General features: G+C 36.7%; 1 protein-coding gene across 2 annotated transcripts; it reads left to right on the plus strand.

Annotated features, from left to right (window-relative positions):
* Positions 1-1,222: 1,222 nt before the first annotated feature.
* On the plus strand, positions 1,223-14,181 carry LOC102234601 (FXYD domain-containing ion transport regulator 6-like). 2 transcript variants are annotated; one of them, XM_023331343.1, is made up of 10 exons: positions 1,223-1,457; positions 6,923-6,979; positions 7,105-7,131; positions 9,346-9,369; positions 9,566-9,589; positions 11,772-11,846; positions 13,512-13,548; positions 13,657-13,694; positions 13,816-13,840; positions 13,919-14,181. In XM_023331343.1, the coding sequence occupies exons 2-9, from the start codon at positions 6,928-6,930 to the stop codon at positions 13,818-13,820; spliced, it is 282 nt and encodes a 93-aa protein (XP_023187111.1). In that variant the 5' UTR covers positions 1,223-1,457; positions 6,923-6,927; the 3' UTR covers positions 13,821-13,840; positions 13,919-14,181. The 2 variants fall into 2 exon arrangements, with proteins under 2 accessions (XP_023187111.1, XP_023187112.1); XM_023331344.1 differs by lacking the exon at positions 7,105-7,131.
* Positions 14,182-15,089: the final 908 nt, after the last annotated feature.

The raw sequence follows: 15,089 nt of genomic DNA on the forward strand, positions 1-15,089 counted from the left end.
ATCCCTTACAGGAGAAAACTTGTCAGACTTTGAGTGTCTCTGTTTTCAAATCTGAGGGTTCTTGAGATCATTCAAATGGTCTAAAGTGACATTGCTTCTCTGAAAATATTTCTACCAGATGACGCGTCCCAGAGGTATTCAGTGGTCTCGATGCTGGATCTGTGTAATCCAGCAAGAAGAAGAATACCAGTATACAGAGACAGGTATTCCTCATCAAAATCAATCCTTTAGACTTTTTGTCCTTGTAGGTTTGTTATTGCAATTAGTGGCAGTGGCAAGATCAAAAAGCATGTCTTAATTTCACAAAACTTCTCACAATGAATCTTGTGACCCCAGGAATCATTCTGATGACTTTTGCCGATTCTCTAGTTAGAAGGGAGGTGGATGTTTTGGTTTTATTTTGTTAATTCTGAGGTTTCTGACAAAGTAATAAAATCTTAATGTGACCAACAAAATTTATGTGTTTAAGTGCTTTTATGCACATAAAAATTGTGGTGGAGGTTAATGGTTGTACGGTGGTGAAATTTAAAGAAGTCCAAGGAGTGTGAATACTTTGCAAATGCTTTTTTTTGTGTCAGTGGCCTCTGCTGCAGTTGGCATATCGGGAGAGAAATTCCATCACCAACAGATAATAAAACACAAGGCCCTTGTAGAAAGAGGGAATCTGGGAAAAAATACAAACTATGGGATGTTCTGCTGACCAACCATAATGAGGCAAGGGCCTGTTTCCAGTTTGGATCAGCTTTGTTTTTGCTCACTTGGAAAGGAATCTATCAGTTTTTCTTTTCTTTTCTTTTCTTTTTTTTTTTAGGTTGTTTGCAGAAGAAGCAACCTTATGAGGACTGTTTTCATACTGCCCCTGTGACAGACTGCTATGGCCCTGAAAGCACTTCTCTGTTTATGCTTTGGCTTCACAGCACCAAGCTTCTCCCTCAGAGCCAGTAAATTACTCCACAGTACAACAAGCTCACTGTTCTACTCTGCTTAAGGTCTCTTAAATTTGCCTATGGGGAGCAGACAGAATGATCACAGCTCATTATGACGTTATATTTTAATATCTCTGCAGGCAATAAATTTTTGTTTTCCAGCAAATAAAAATACATATACAGCACATGGACACAGTGGTATGTAGCTGTGGTTATGTTGTTTAACAGTGCAGGGCAGCTCAGGGTAATTTTTGGGAGTAACTTCAGTGGCACCCCGCCCCCTCCTCCACTTCATTCCTGAGGCAAAAAACCAAGACAGAGCAGATCTTGACTAAGTTGTGCAGAAGAGCCCAGACTTACACATGTAGCATGCAACAGAGCCATTAATTTTAAGTTAGTCAATTTTTCTTTTTCATTAGCTTGTTTTTTGTATATATTTGGTTATCTTGGCTCAAGCAACAACTGAGTGGGAAACTTTCTTGGGAAGTTTGATTTACTGAGGATCTCACAGTTACAAGCGGCCGGTGCACGGTAAGTGGATTTTATGGAACAGGTTCATGAAAATTTTTACTGAATCATTTGCATTTAACTTGTAGTCCAATTGATTCTGCGATAAGCTAACAAGACAAATTAAAAACACACCCTTTCCATAACAGCAGCCTTGTTTATGAGACATCCTAGTTTTGAGTTTTTTTGTTTTTTTTTCTTAAATCACCAGGTCTCAACTTCCATCCCCCAACTAGAAGAACCTCCTCTGTGTAAATATAACCCTGTCTAACTACTACGAGATATGTGATTCGGTCACAAGTTCACATGCTCGTGTTTGATACATCTGTTCGCAATTTCCTGTGTGACTTTAGGTATAAAACTTATATTTTCCCATATTTTGCAGAGCTTTTATGTCAAATGCAGTAATTTCTCGGCTTTAATAAAACTTGCCCTCATGCGTCCACACCGCAACTTTACTTTACTTTCGAAGGTGCTGGGGGAAAATTTCTTCTCACGCAAAGTATCGCGGTAATAAGCGATAACAACGACGCAAACCAGAAAAAAGGGGGCCACTTTTCACGGTTTGATATCAGGCAGGAAATGGGTCTAAATTTAAGTGATGGATTCAGGTTCCAGTGATTTTTTTTTATTTATTTTTTTTGAAGCGCAAAGCTGGAGCATGAGTGATGTTAAGAGAAGATTAAACTCGTGAAACAAATTATTTTTTATTGCAGGGTGGTTGGTTAAATTTTCAGAATTGTAAGTCAAAATGATTACATCTAAAAGAGCAATACAATAACTTTCGAATTACAGCAAGATCATGTGGCAATTATTCAAAGAATAAAACAGCTACATACTTTGTATTTCTCCTAGCTCGGTTTGGAAACCTGCCGCTGCGCAGAGGTGCACATCTTTGTGTGTGTGTGTGTGTGTGTGTGTGTGTGTGTGTGTGTGTGTGTGTGTGTGTGTGTGTGTAAACGTCATGGCAGCAAGCCAGCAAAAGGCGAATAAAATTTTGCACTGTTTTTCTAAGCAAGCGGAGTAAGTTGTGATGCTGTATGCTAAATAATGACTAGTTATGCCAGTACATCAAGATGGTTAACAAGAATAACCTAATTCGTTGTCTGTGTTCAGAGGTCGGTATTTATTTCTGGTTACATTTACTTGAGCAAATTTTTGAAAAACAGAGGGGAAAAAAAACTCTTATGTGAATAGTTTTACTTCCCTATGCTTTTTACTTTTACTTGAGTATTTTTGAACTACTCTTACTTGAGCAGATTGATTTTGCATTTAAATAAAAGAGATTGGAAACATTTTTAGATTTCTGCAATGTTTTGAGCTAATGTTTATGTGAATCTTAGCATAATTTCTCAGCCTTTTCTACATGTCATTGTAATTGCTTTTGTATTAATAAACATGGTTATGTTATTTGAAAGGTTACATAAACATATGTTTATGTATTTATACTACATTAAAGTCCTGTTTACTGTGCCCCAAAGATAAGCCATTGCCCCCTTGCTACACTTAATTCCTCTGGAGCCAGATCTGGGTACTTTGTAAAATTACATATCCTTTATCTCATTAATAAGTGGCACAGTGCTGTAGGATAGTCTTTCTTACATGTTCCATTTGTTTTTGAAGCATAAAGAAATAAGCATTTTTACAGAGTTTTCTTGCTAATATAATATTTGATACATTCAAGTTGTCTTAAAAAGCACAGCTGGGCATGATGTGATATCTGATTTGAGAACTTTTCTTGGATGTTGGAGACAGTGAGATTTGCTATATTTTGGTAATAAATTTTTCTGCAAGCTTGGACTTTTCCATCTAGAGTTCTGATTTCAGGGTCATTCTTGTTTCAGTTAGAAACTCTACAAAATTCAACTTTCAAGTGCAAAGAGAATGCATCATTAATACTGCAACTGTTTTTTTTCTTACTTATAAGTAAAATGTGCTATGCTCAGGTGTTACATCATTCCTAGATCTGAGCTACAACTTCTGAGACTAATTGAGTGTAGCATAACTTAATTTAAATTCAAAGAACAAGACATAACCAACTGCTTGAACAAGCACAAGTCCAAAGACTGTCAAAACAATTTTAGTTCTTCTACATTAGTTAGCTGTTCTTCACTGGGCAGCCCTGCTTGTTGCCAGTTGATTGGCAGCAGATCTAGACTTGCCGATAGTAGGCCTAACATAATAAGTTGCAAACAAAAACATGCCATTGTTATATTTATCTTAGGTTAATACTTTAGGTTCTCAAAATGTGGGACAATATCAAGGGTGATGCTTGGGTTGCGTTTGGTAGAACTCAAAGAAAATGTGAGTATCAAACTTTAGATTTTCCCTCTTGGAATTTTGACTTTGTGGAAGTCTGGTAAAGTGGGTCAGTGGTTAAAGCTGTCTAAAGCAAGTACTGGTCAGGAAATAGTACAAATCTGTATGATGCAATCAGGTTCTGATGTTCATTGTTTAACTCAGACCAGAACAGATTTAGAACATTTTGACAAAATATTGAACTCCTGAAATGATTATTCACGCAGGAGCAAAACAAAACAAAACACACATCATTTATCCTACTGTTACGATGCCAAAATCCTCAAATTAAAGGAGTAGGAGTGGGCTACTAGTTATTTTGCTTGAGTTTCTTGGAATGATCCAAATTAACAATGGTCTAATCACATAACTAGTGTTGTGTAATCTAATTGTCATTCTCAGTGATAGCTAACTACCAATCAATTAATTTCAAGAGAAATTAAAGAAGAGGTTATTACTTCAGATAAATTTCAAGCAGCCATGTTGGATTTCAAGATTTTTGATGCTGAGAAACATCCCCACTTGAAATTTCAACTTTAGGTGACTTTAAAGTCCAAACCTAAATCCATCAACAAAATATAATGTACCAATGGAAAAGATTTATACTTTTCTTTTTCTTCTTGAATGCTTTTGTGGAAAAAAAAACAAACAAAAAAAACAAGCGATCTCTTAGGTTAGTACTTGAAAATTTTGGTATTCACTAAGGTCATACTTGTTGTAAATAGCTTAACACTGATGTGTTAACAAAAGCAATCTGAACCAAACTATCTTTTTTTTTACCTGCTAAATGACTGTGTAAACTCCAGTTTATTATAATTCACTTCATTTCACTTAAAGTGCTGCTTTATATGTTTTTTTGTTTTTTTTTCTGTCTCCCCATTATTTCCTTTTATATAACTCAGAGGGCTAACAAACGAGATTATTGGATTGCCTCTTGTTCGAATAGCTTGCTGTGTGTTTGTTTGATTAAACCTGATTGGCAGGTCTTTGTACTTAATCCTGTTCCCGGGGCTTGAAGCGTTCATTTTTCGCTCTGACTACAGCGCGATGTTCACACCCCCGCGTTGGTTGTGCATGAATCTCCAGCAGTGCTCAGGGCCAAGGAGGGAAGCATTGGCTCTGCTTTGATCTCCCCAATGCAAAACATTTAATTTCATGGCTCAACCGCACAGCTAAGTTATATCTACCTGTGTTGCATTTGTGTTGCCACGACTCGGGACCATACTGGCATAATCGGTCTGAGGAGCAGGCAAAATCACAGTTGGTGTGATCTCCTAAAAGAGAGCCTTCTTCAGCTCGCGTGTCCAATTGCAAGAGGTTGTCTGGTTTCTTGTAATCTTAAGGGTGTAAGAGAATCCCAAAGGAATGTTCTAGATAATATATAGATTGAAAAATAGCACCCCCGTTACCCCCACTCATGGTGATGACCCTGCGAATCCCACTAACCAAATATCGAGTGCAACTTTACACCTCTCTTTTCGTTGCACCCCTCTGCTGCCAAGAAGATGTTCTGAGATGCAGGGCCAAAAATAGATACTCTTCTCCTACTCATAGCCTGGAAAACAAATTATGAAGGCATAGATCCTGTTATGTTGTGTCTACAAAGATGGAGCATTATGTTCTTGTCAGGAATTAAATCATCGAATGGGTGAGGTTTACTCATGTAACTGAGTTTACTTTAGTCTTCATAAGGATATGATTTTATGTTATGTAACATTATACCTCTGAGTGATTCAACCCTGAGAATGTCACAAAGATCCAGTGAAATGTAAAGTCGTTTGTAATGTCAAGTGACATTACAGTGGCTGAGAAATGATTTCATACTCTTTTAGTCACATTATAGCCACAAACTTTAATATGTACGTATGTTTAGTATGTTACTAGGATGCAATAAAACAACTAAAAGTGTTTAATAAGTGTAAAAAAAAAAGAATAAAAACAAAACAAGAAAAAGATCCATGGAAACCCCCTTTTTTGCATTTACACCCCCAAAGTCAGCTTTGCACATTCAGAGATGGAAACTCATTTAGATTTGATGGAGAGCATTGCTAAAAACATTCATTTTCAAGTCTTGCCACAAATTGTTAATACATCTGGATTTTACCGACCCGTTTCAACACGTGAATATGTATTGATTTAAATCATCCAAGACTAGCTTTCCATGTATGTTTAGGGTCATGCTCCTGTTGGAAGGTGAAGCCTCTAACAGGTTTTCTTTCAGGACTTGCCTGTATTTAGTACCAACCATCTTCCCTGGAGCTTTAAAAAGCTTCCCTTTCCCTGTTAAGAAAACCATCACCCACGGCATGATGATGCCACCATCATGTTTCATTGTAGGGATAGTGTGACCAGGGTGATGTGCAGCGTTAGTGTTCCGTCACACAATGTTCTGCTTGTAGGTAAAAAAAATCAATTTTGGTTTCATCTGACCAGAGCACCTTATTATGCAGTGCACTACATCTCACATTTGGCTTGTGACAAACTGTTAACAGGATTTTTTTATAGATTTCTCTTAAGAATGCCTTTCCTCTTTTTAAAGGTCAAATTGGTGTCAAATATTTCTCAAGCAGTTTTCAGCTACAGTGTCACAATTACATAGTTTTCCTCATATCATGCAGCCCTAATTTGCAGTTGTGCCATGTTGTGCTGGATAATGGATAGAACAGTGTCTCACGAGATGTTCAGTGTCTGGGGTATTATTTTATAACCTATCCCTGAATTTTATGGTTCCTGGCTTGCCTGCTGTGTTCCTTGGTCTTTATGATGCTATTTGACCACTGATGTTATCTACAAATCACTTAGATCTTAACTGAACAGCTATATTTAAACTAAGATTATATTGCCAACAAGTGGACTCTTCTTACCAAGTGGGTTACTTATGAAGGCGATTTTATTTGGATTCATTTATGGGTATCAGAGCAAGGGGGGATGAGAACTATAGAACACTATATGTCCTCTTCCTTCCACTTCCAACTGTGTGCTCCTTTACATTGGTATGAAATTCAAATATAAACTAACAATATATGCATATACACAGCATTCTGCCTTTGATGAGAACCTAACTTATGAGCAACATGTCATTGTTTAGCTGTCTAGAGAATATCAGCTAAGTCTACATAAAATAAACCTGACTGAATAAACCTCACCTGACTTCTTAATCCTGACTTGTTCCTCTATTTTCATTCAAACAGGTACAATGGATCTTGTATTTGTGGTGGCGTTCAGCTCTTGGCTGGCTCCTGCACTCGGTGAGAATGAATTTTCTATAATTGCTTTGGCATTCGGACCCTTACGAGCCCAAATGTGCAAGCGTGTTGTTCGGCAGTACACTGCTGTAGTTGTGTTTTAAGTTCCTGATGTGTGTGTATGACAGGGTCAGCGTTTGGCAGAGAGGTGTTTGGTAAGTTTCCTGCATTAGAGTGGCCCCTCCCTGAAATTGCATGGCCTTTACTCCCTCGTGTTGTTTTGTCGGCTGGCTTTTTGTGAACAGCACCACTTGTTTGAATTGCAGTAAATCATTTTCCATCCCTCTTTTCAGTTTGTTTTTTATTTGTCTGGAGATTTTGTTTTATGCCTGTGGATTTCTCCCAAAAAAGGGTTTTGTTTCTGCAGTTTGAATAATCAATCATCCGGTGCTGCCTGGTTTTCCATTGTTACAAATACAAATCTTGGTCTCTGACTTGTTTCCCTAGGCGCTCCACATACCGTCAGCAGGGTTTGATGCTAAGCAGATTTGCCTGCACCGAGTTTTTTATTTTTTATTTTTTGACTCAGTCTCGTGCCTGACTGCAGGTCACTTTTTAAAGCCTGTCGAGAAGCAAAACATGTTTTTCACCTCAGAGAAAAATACCAACAGTTCAGATTTATTTTGTCTAAGAATGAGGTCAGAGGTAATTTCAGGACAACTTCCTCTTCAGTAAACAAATTGCAGTGTTTTGTTTCTTTTTTATAAAAGAAACAAAACATTAGAGTAGATTGCACTGTTAGTGCAATCTACTCTAATGTAAAAAAAAATTCGGAGCAGATAAATTAATTGTTGATAAGCTTTTTAGTATACTATATCCAATCGCAATTGTACCCTAGGACTTAGTTTTAATATGATTTACAATGTCTAATGATATTAGTTATAACAACTTTGCATTAAGTGATGATGTAAAATGTCAGATGGTCTAAGCATCTGACATCTTTCCAGCTCTTCTTCCATCTGGCTCTTGTCTAAATGTTAGTGTTCACACAACGTCTGCTTTGTGTCTGACATAAACCTAAGTTGGTTACTAAGTAACCCTGCATGTTTCCGGTTAGGCCACTAAACGTAAGGTAGGAATTGTGATTTAACAAGTTGAGTTTGTTTTTTGTCAACATTTCATAGTTTGGGCTCCAGGCAAGTCTTGTTTTCCAGGAGGAGACTAGGCAAAGAGAAACTAGTACAAACAACAGGGCAATAAAACAAAAAAACATTTGAGGTAAACCAATGTTATTAGAATTTTACAAATGTTGCTACATGCTGATCCCCTTTTTAATGGATGACTGTTTAAAGGGTTGATTGTTTTGTAATAACTTCGATCAGTAACGTGAAAAAGTAAACACATACAGTGCTGAGTAGCATTTTCCATACTCCTGTCACATTTTTTATCATGCTACAACTACAATAAAGGACATTGGAGTGTAATTCACTGGGATTTTATATTGTGCATCAAGTGTCAACGGAGTTCTTAATTGTAAAGTGGAACAAAAATAACACATGATTTTATTTTAATATAAAAGTATGAAAAGTGTGGCATTTAGGTCTAAACTTCTACCAGGCATTTTTGACACATAAATACACTTTAGCTAAATCATTACAGTCTCAAAATTCGTTCAAGTCTTACTGTTTATTTAGCTCCTACCATCTTCCTTTCTTTGTTTACCAGCTTCCTTTCCACTCCTGAAGTAAAGCAGGTGCAGCATAATGCTGCCAGCGCCATGTTTAGTGGTCGGGGCGGAGAGTTCAGCATTATACATTGTGTTTTAGTTTTCAGCCTTGCATAATGTTTGCATTGACTCAAAATTATTGGTCTGATTTGATCGCAACACCTTCTTTCACATGTTTTCTTTCTCCCACACTTGATTTGAGGCATCTGACGGCCTTCTTTGAACAACTGCTTTCCTGTTAGCTGAACCTTCAGCAATCAAATTGCAGTTATATATTTTCCTGATACTGTCCAGCCCTCTTCCATAAAGGCCACATTTCTGAGGTGGACTACTAACTGTTATCACATCCACAGAACATTCTCTGAATTGTGCATTTCTGCATCTCCTCCAGAGTATCCTTTGTCCTATTGGTTGGTTCATTATGCTGTAATTGGATATTGTTACTAATTAGATTATCTTTGGAGAATGTTTGTTGCCCTTGAACATGTTTAGGTACAGCAAAATGTTTTATAGTTCAGAATTATGCTCTACTTTGCATTGATCTGTTTCGTAAATCCCTAGTACAACTATAGAATTTTATGAAAGAAAGCCACTATTAATTTTATGGGGTGTACCTCGTGAAGCGTACTCAGCTATTGTCACGTTTGCAGTTTGCTGGCAGGCACTTAAACCACCATCTGATATGTTCTTTTCTCTTTTACAGTCTCAGCAGCAGACGATGAGAAAGGTGAGGACATTTTAAGAAAAAGCATAAAATAGTCAAATTATTAACAATTTGCTGCCATTTAAATCAGGAGTGTGAGCATCTGAAGGACTGAAACAACTGCAAATCTGTCATCTGATGAAAAGAGTCTGAAGTGTGTCACTGGTTTCATCTGCCTCTCATTCATTACCTCTCTGTCTTCTGTTTTTTTTCCTTCCAGACTTCGACAGCGCTTTTCATTATGGTGAGTGCTGAGCACGCAGAGGTTCTCCTTTTAACAGTCGACCCCTCTGCTCAGGAAACATCTGGGAAGTCGAGATGAGTGAGCATTGTGGTCTCGTTTTTCCAGAGGTGATGGAAAACTTTCACCTTTTGGCGCAAGTTTTTGCAGCAGAGCCAAAAGAAGCACTTGACATCCTGTTTGCTGATTTTAATATTAAAACAGCCACAGCATATACTGAACAAGAAAATCTCAGCTGTTTACATTTTTTTGTGTTTTGCCCAAACTGATGGTCCAGCATTTTACGTTCTGTTTATGTTTGAGGTTAGATTAAAAAAAACATCAGTCAGTTGCATGAGCTACAATATACTATATTAGTGCCTATATTAGGCACTGATATATGGTGCCTAAACGTTGTTTGCATTTTGGTTTTTTCAATAAGAACATTTATTAGTCTGGGTTTAGACTCTACTGGAAAGAATATTGGAAATGAATAACACAAGATTCATCTACAAATGAAAAATTGTTTTGTTTTACGAGAAAACAAAATGCTAGCTGATGATGTCAACAAATAACAGATGTTGAATAAACTGTAGAATAATGCCTAAAAGGTTTGACCTAAACTAAGATTTTAAACACCTTGCATAATTGACTTCATATTGTTGAATTTTCCAAAAGCATTTTGAATTTTCCAAAATGGAAGACCAGTTAAAATAATTTTGTTGATTTATTTTTATGGAACACAGTCGTCTTTAAAACTATGTAAACCTTTGCTCTCTGTATCTGACGAGCTCCAGACATGTTAGTAAATCCAGGTAAAGATTTCTGTTAACTCCTGATAAGCTTGAAGGAATTTCAGTCCAGTCATCAGCCGTAACACTTTCATTTTTTCTCGGCCAGCCATTGGTTGTGTTCTCATTATACGTTTCTTGGTGGGACTAAATTTGAACGGATTGCAAATTTATAATAAATAATAAATTTATTTTAATTATGTGGTGGAGAATGACTAAATGCATTTAGTTCTAAAGGTAAATCTACATGCTTTGTTTAGATATTTTTGTTGTCTTGAAGGCCACCTCATAAAATGTGTGTATGAAATGTATTCATGTTCTCACTTTGGTACTTGTTACTTAGAGGAACATGAAGTCTTTGAGCAGTTTTGACATGCCGCATTGTGGAGTTAATCTTCTACTTTGTTGTTATTCTTTGTTACGCAATGGAGTTATTACAAATATGCAAAGTGTTTCTTAGTTGCAGCTAAGCATCTGAGAACGTTCTTATTCTTGTCCCTCCTCTCCTTGATCTTTTAAGAGAAACAAATCCCATGACAGTTTATCAGCCCAGCTGAAAGATAACCACAGAAGTGTCCCAAGATAAATGCAAGATTTTTACAACTTTCTTTTGCGTTTTCCCTCGTTTCCCCTGTGACATGCAGGAGCAAGATGATATTTATTTTTACAAAGGTCACAAACCAAACATGTTCAAAATCACAGAGCAGATTTTAAAAAATCTATTTAAATACTTTTTGATTATCTTCCAAGTTCAGATTTATTGATCTCTGTAACTTGACCCTGGGATCAGAATATTTTTAAATTTTCCAAAGCTTGCCTTACATATCCCTAAGCAGCAATTATCCACTGCAAAAACACAAAATCTTAGTGCACTTTAAATAAGACAAAACTAACTCACAGGTAAGTTGTCAGTAATATGTACAAGCATGTTTTAAGTCAATATTTCTTTGAAATTGATTAAAAGTACTAGCTCTAATAGCAGTATTTTTTTACTTATACATTTAAAAAAAAATTAAGCTTGTTTTGAGAAGGATATTTTTTTGCAGTGTTTTCACTGTCGGTTGCTTTGCATGCGTGGGAAAGTTTTCCTGCTCTTCTTCCAGAGAACTGTTACAAAACAAACTAAACGAGATTGCAACTGTTTTTAAAGTCAAGACTTGACACCAGCCCTGAAATTTGTTTACAGATCTGCTGTCTGCAGCTTCTATGATTTGTTTTGGCACTGTACATCCCAACAAAGCCATTATGAGACAGCAAATTACCTCTGCAGTGCTTTTCAATTAAAATTTCATTCGGAAGCCTCAGAAAATGCCTCAAGATATCTATTTTTTATGTCCTTAGGAGAAAAACTTCTGCATGTCTCCTTTCAGCTTTGCAAAAATCTCCCCAACATTTTTTTTATTTTTTTATTTCAGATTATGAATCTCTAAGAATCGGCGGCCTGGTTTTTGCTATCGCTCTGTTCCTGCTGGGCATTTTCCTCATCGTCAGTAAGTATACAAGTTTGCAACAGATGTAAAACATCAAACTGAAATTATGCTACAAAGCATGCAGACTCTTTTTCTGGGCTCAAGGACTCACGCACACTTCTTGGAAAGTGTGTGTGGGAAAGTATCAGCCAGTCGCAGCATTTCGGCCATCATAGCTCGTCCTTCTCTTTTACTCATGGCGTCGTCTCAAAATTCCTGCTCCAACCTGCCAGCTCATCCTGCTGCTTCTGCCAGTTAGAGATGTGAAACCATAACTAAGCAATAAATAATTTAGTCAGACTCAACCTCTCTGCAGCACGTCCTCTGTGTTTACAGGGACTAAAGTGAGTTTCAAACATTTCTCAGAGAAAGCCAGCTTATGAAAACTTTGGGAAGGTAGAATAAAATTTCAGTATGTACAGACAGATGCCTATGAAACATCAAATACTAATCTAATCAACTACTAATTTAATCTGTCTTTAAATGTTAATCAAAACCAATACGTCTTTATGTTAATATCTTTTTTGGTAGTACTATAAGCTTTAATGAGATTTACATATGTGTAACAGCTCAATGGAAGAAACAATGCAATGCTTATGCCTTTTTATCGGTAAACGGATGCAACTTTAATCTTATTCCTGACTCAAAATAGCTGTTTAAGATTCATCTGTCAGGGTGCTAAGGCTTGATTTATTTCCTATATAATTTCCTGTTAAATTGAAGAAAGTCTGTTTGATCTCATTTTAATTTAAAGAGCTTTTTAGACAGTGTGTCATCAGATTACATGGGCCAGGGGCAAGTAAAGGAAGGGAAGCATAAACAGAATTAAAAGATACACTCATGAAGGAGTATTTTCTGTCTAAATATTTAAATTGAACAAAGAAAAGATGGCAGTTTGAATCATATTTGCATTAAAATTTTCCTTCTTCATTTCCTGTTTGCTTGCAGCAGTGGTGGTTCTTGCATCACTGGTGCCCCCTCTTGGTCCTTTATAATTCATGATTTTCCCTTTGATAACTTCTTGTTGTTTTAGTTGTATTCTAGATTTACTTTTCGAGTTTTGATTTTGGCATCAGTGCTAGTGTTTCCTTTGGTTACCAAAAGTTAATAACCTCTCACTGTGGACTAGGTGTGCAGAAATCATCCAGGTTTCTAAGGACACATCTTTTTTTTTTTTCCATTTGCTGTCAGGATTTCAGGATCACATGATGGGATAGCTCCCATTAAATTAAAGCTATTCTATTTGAATTTATTATTGTTTTCTAAACCACAAATGGTTAAAATTATACTGGAAGGTGAAAGTCTATGCATACTCGTTCACGCGAATAGAATATTGCGCTCCAACCAAGAATGTCAGTAACATTCTTCTGGTATAAGTTTGGCTGTATTTTTGGCAACTCCTCATATCAGAATTGGTATAGTTTATCTAAATGAGTTGGTTTCCAGGAGTAGAGGTCAGAGGGTATTCTAAAATAATAATAAAAAATAAATACAGTGATAAACCATAAAGCTGGGATGCATCTCGGACTTGCTGCCCAGAACATCCTGAATTGTTTTATACGTAATTTAATCCAGTTCTTTTTATAAATGGTGGTGCAATGTCAAAGTTTCATAACAGCACTGTAAATTTAAATGTTATGCTATATTAAATATTGAATATTCTACCCACCTTATTTTTTTAAACAGCTCGAAAGTGTACCTGTTCAAAGAGTGACAAGCCAAGGTGAATTACACAAAATAAGACAAAGATATGCTTTTGTTTTCATATTATATATAAGTACAAATGTACAAATGTTATTTTTACATAAACACCTATCCGTATTTCCCTTAGGCCCAGGAATCCTGAAGTTGAATCAGCTGTCCAGAAAGGTATATTTTACATTTTCTTCAATGTTTACTGTTATGACCTGACATACATGTAACATTACACATAATACTAAACTACTCTGCTGTAATTTATGACTACAAAAATATATATGTATTTTTTCAGCTTAACTGAGGCTACAGAAAAACTGGTAAATGTCTCCAAAACATCAATGAATCAGATGATTTAAATGAGAAATGAAACTCAGTTGACGTCTTTGCGTCTGCAGTTTGCCTACTGGCGCCACTAGATGGCAGCAAATACCGTGAAGACGGCAGAGAGCGATCCTTTGAAGAGGACAGCATTGAGCCTTTTTAAATGACATAATCCAGTTGTTTCTTTCTTTTTCCCTCCTTTTTTATGTTTTTATCACCGATAACTGTCACTAGATGATGTTTTATCTTTATACAGTAGGAGTAGTGACTTTCATTTTTATCTTTCTGATTTTCAAACAGATGCTAGATAATAAAGCAAATGTTTGAAAAAACAAAAGTTTGCTTTGATTTATTTCATCCTAAATATTTTTTTTCTTTTTACCAGTGTGGTTGTAGAACTGCGAGTGTGGCCATCTGGTATGCTGCGCTCATGTTTCTGCTGACGCTGCACACTGTTCAGTTACACATGCAGTTGTAACTACCAGCAGTGTGTGAGGACTCACTGCATTATGCAGCATTCAGAAAGATTTTCTTTAAGAACTACATTGCACCCTTCTTTGGTTTTCAAGCTGCTAAATGGCAGCTTTACACTCTAGTGTGGTGGTAGCTTCTGTAAGAGGAAACACTGCATTCGGGTGTATTCCCCCGACACTGCAACAGAGAACATGGGAAGTGCTGCTTTCACTGCATGCAAACTCATCTCTCTGAGAATGAATAGCTGGAAAATAGGTAAAATTATTCAGATATTCTCAAAACAAAATATGTCATTTAGTCTATTTTTTCCATGAATTAAAAATGCTCACAAAATAAGACTTTACAGTTCACTGAAGTAGTTGGATATTGTCTCTTTGTTATATCCTTTTTTTTTTTTTTCTTCGGGCTGGGCCACCGTCTCCTTTAATCTGCAGCCTGTGTGCTTCATCACTATTGGGATTGCCCCTGGATTGCACCAGTAGATGCGAAGGATGGATGCAGTTTTTCATTATCACCAGCAGAGGGACGCCTGCTGAGCTTGTACAATGCAGTCACAGTAAGATGTTCTGCCTGCTGCACTGCCCAGTTTCTCCAACCCTATCCAGGCTGTAACTGCAACCCAGCAACTTGCTAAATTTCCAGAAGGAGACAGAGCTCTTCAGCATCTTTGCATCGCAGCCATGGCCACCGCGGGTTTGTTCTCTTTACTTCTGTCTCTATCATTTAGTACTCAGAAAGATATTTTGGACCTAAAGGAGAAGAAAAAAAAAT

This window comes from Xiphophorus maculatus, chromosome 3 (genome assembly GCF_002775205.1).
Source record: "Xiphophorus maculatus strain JP 163 A chromosome 3, X_maculatus-5.0-male, whole genome shotgun sequence".
Classification (NCBI taxonomy): domain Eukaryota; kingdom Metazoa; phylum Chordata; class Actinopteri; order Cyprinodontiformes; family Poeciliidae; genus Xiphophorus; species Xiphophorus maculatus.

Coding starts and splice junctions, on each gene's coding strand:
- LOC102234601 (XM_023331343.1), top strand. CDS start 6,928: ATGGATCTTGTATTTGTGGTGGCGTTCAGCTCTTGGCTGGCTCCTGCA. Junction 6,980..7,104: donor TTGGCTGGCTCCTGCACTCG/GTGAGAATGAAT, acceptor TGTGTATGACAG/GGTCAGCGTTTGGCAGAGAG. Junction 9,370..9,565: donor AGCAGCAGACGATGAGAAAG/GTGAGGACATTT, acceptor TTTTCCTTCCAG/ACTTCGACAGCGCTTTTCAT.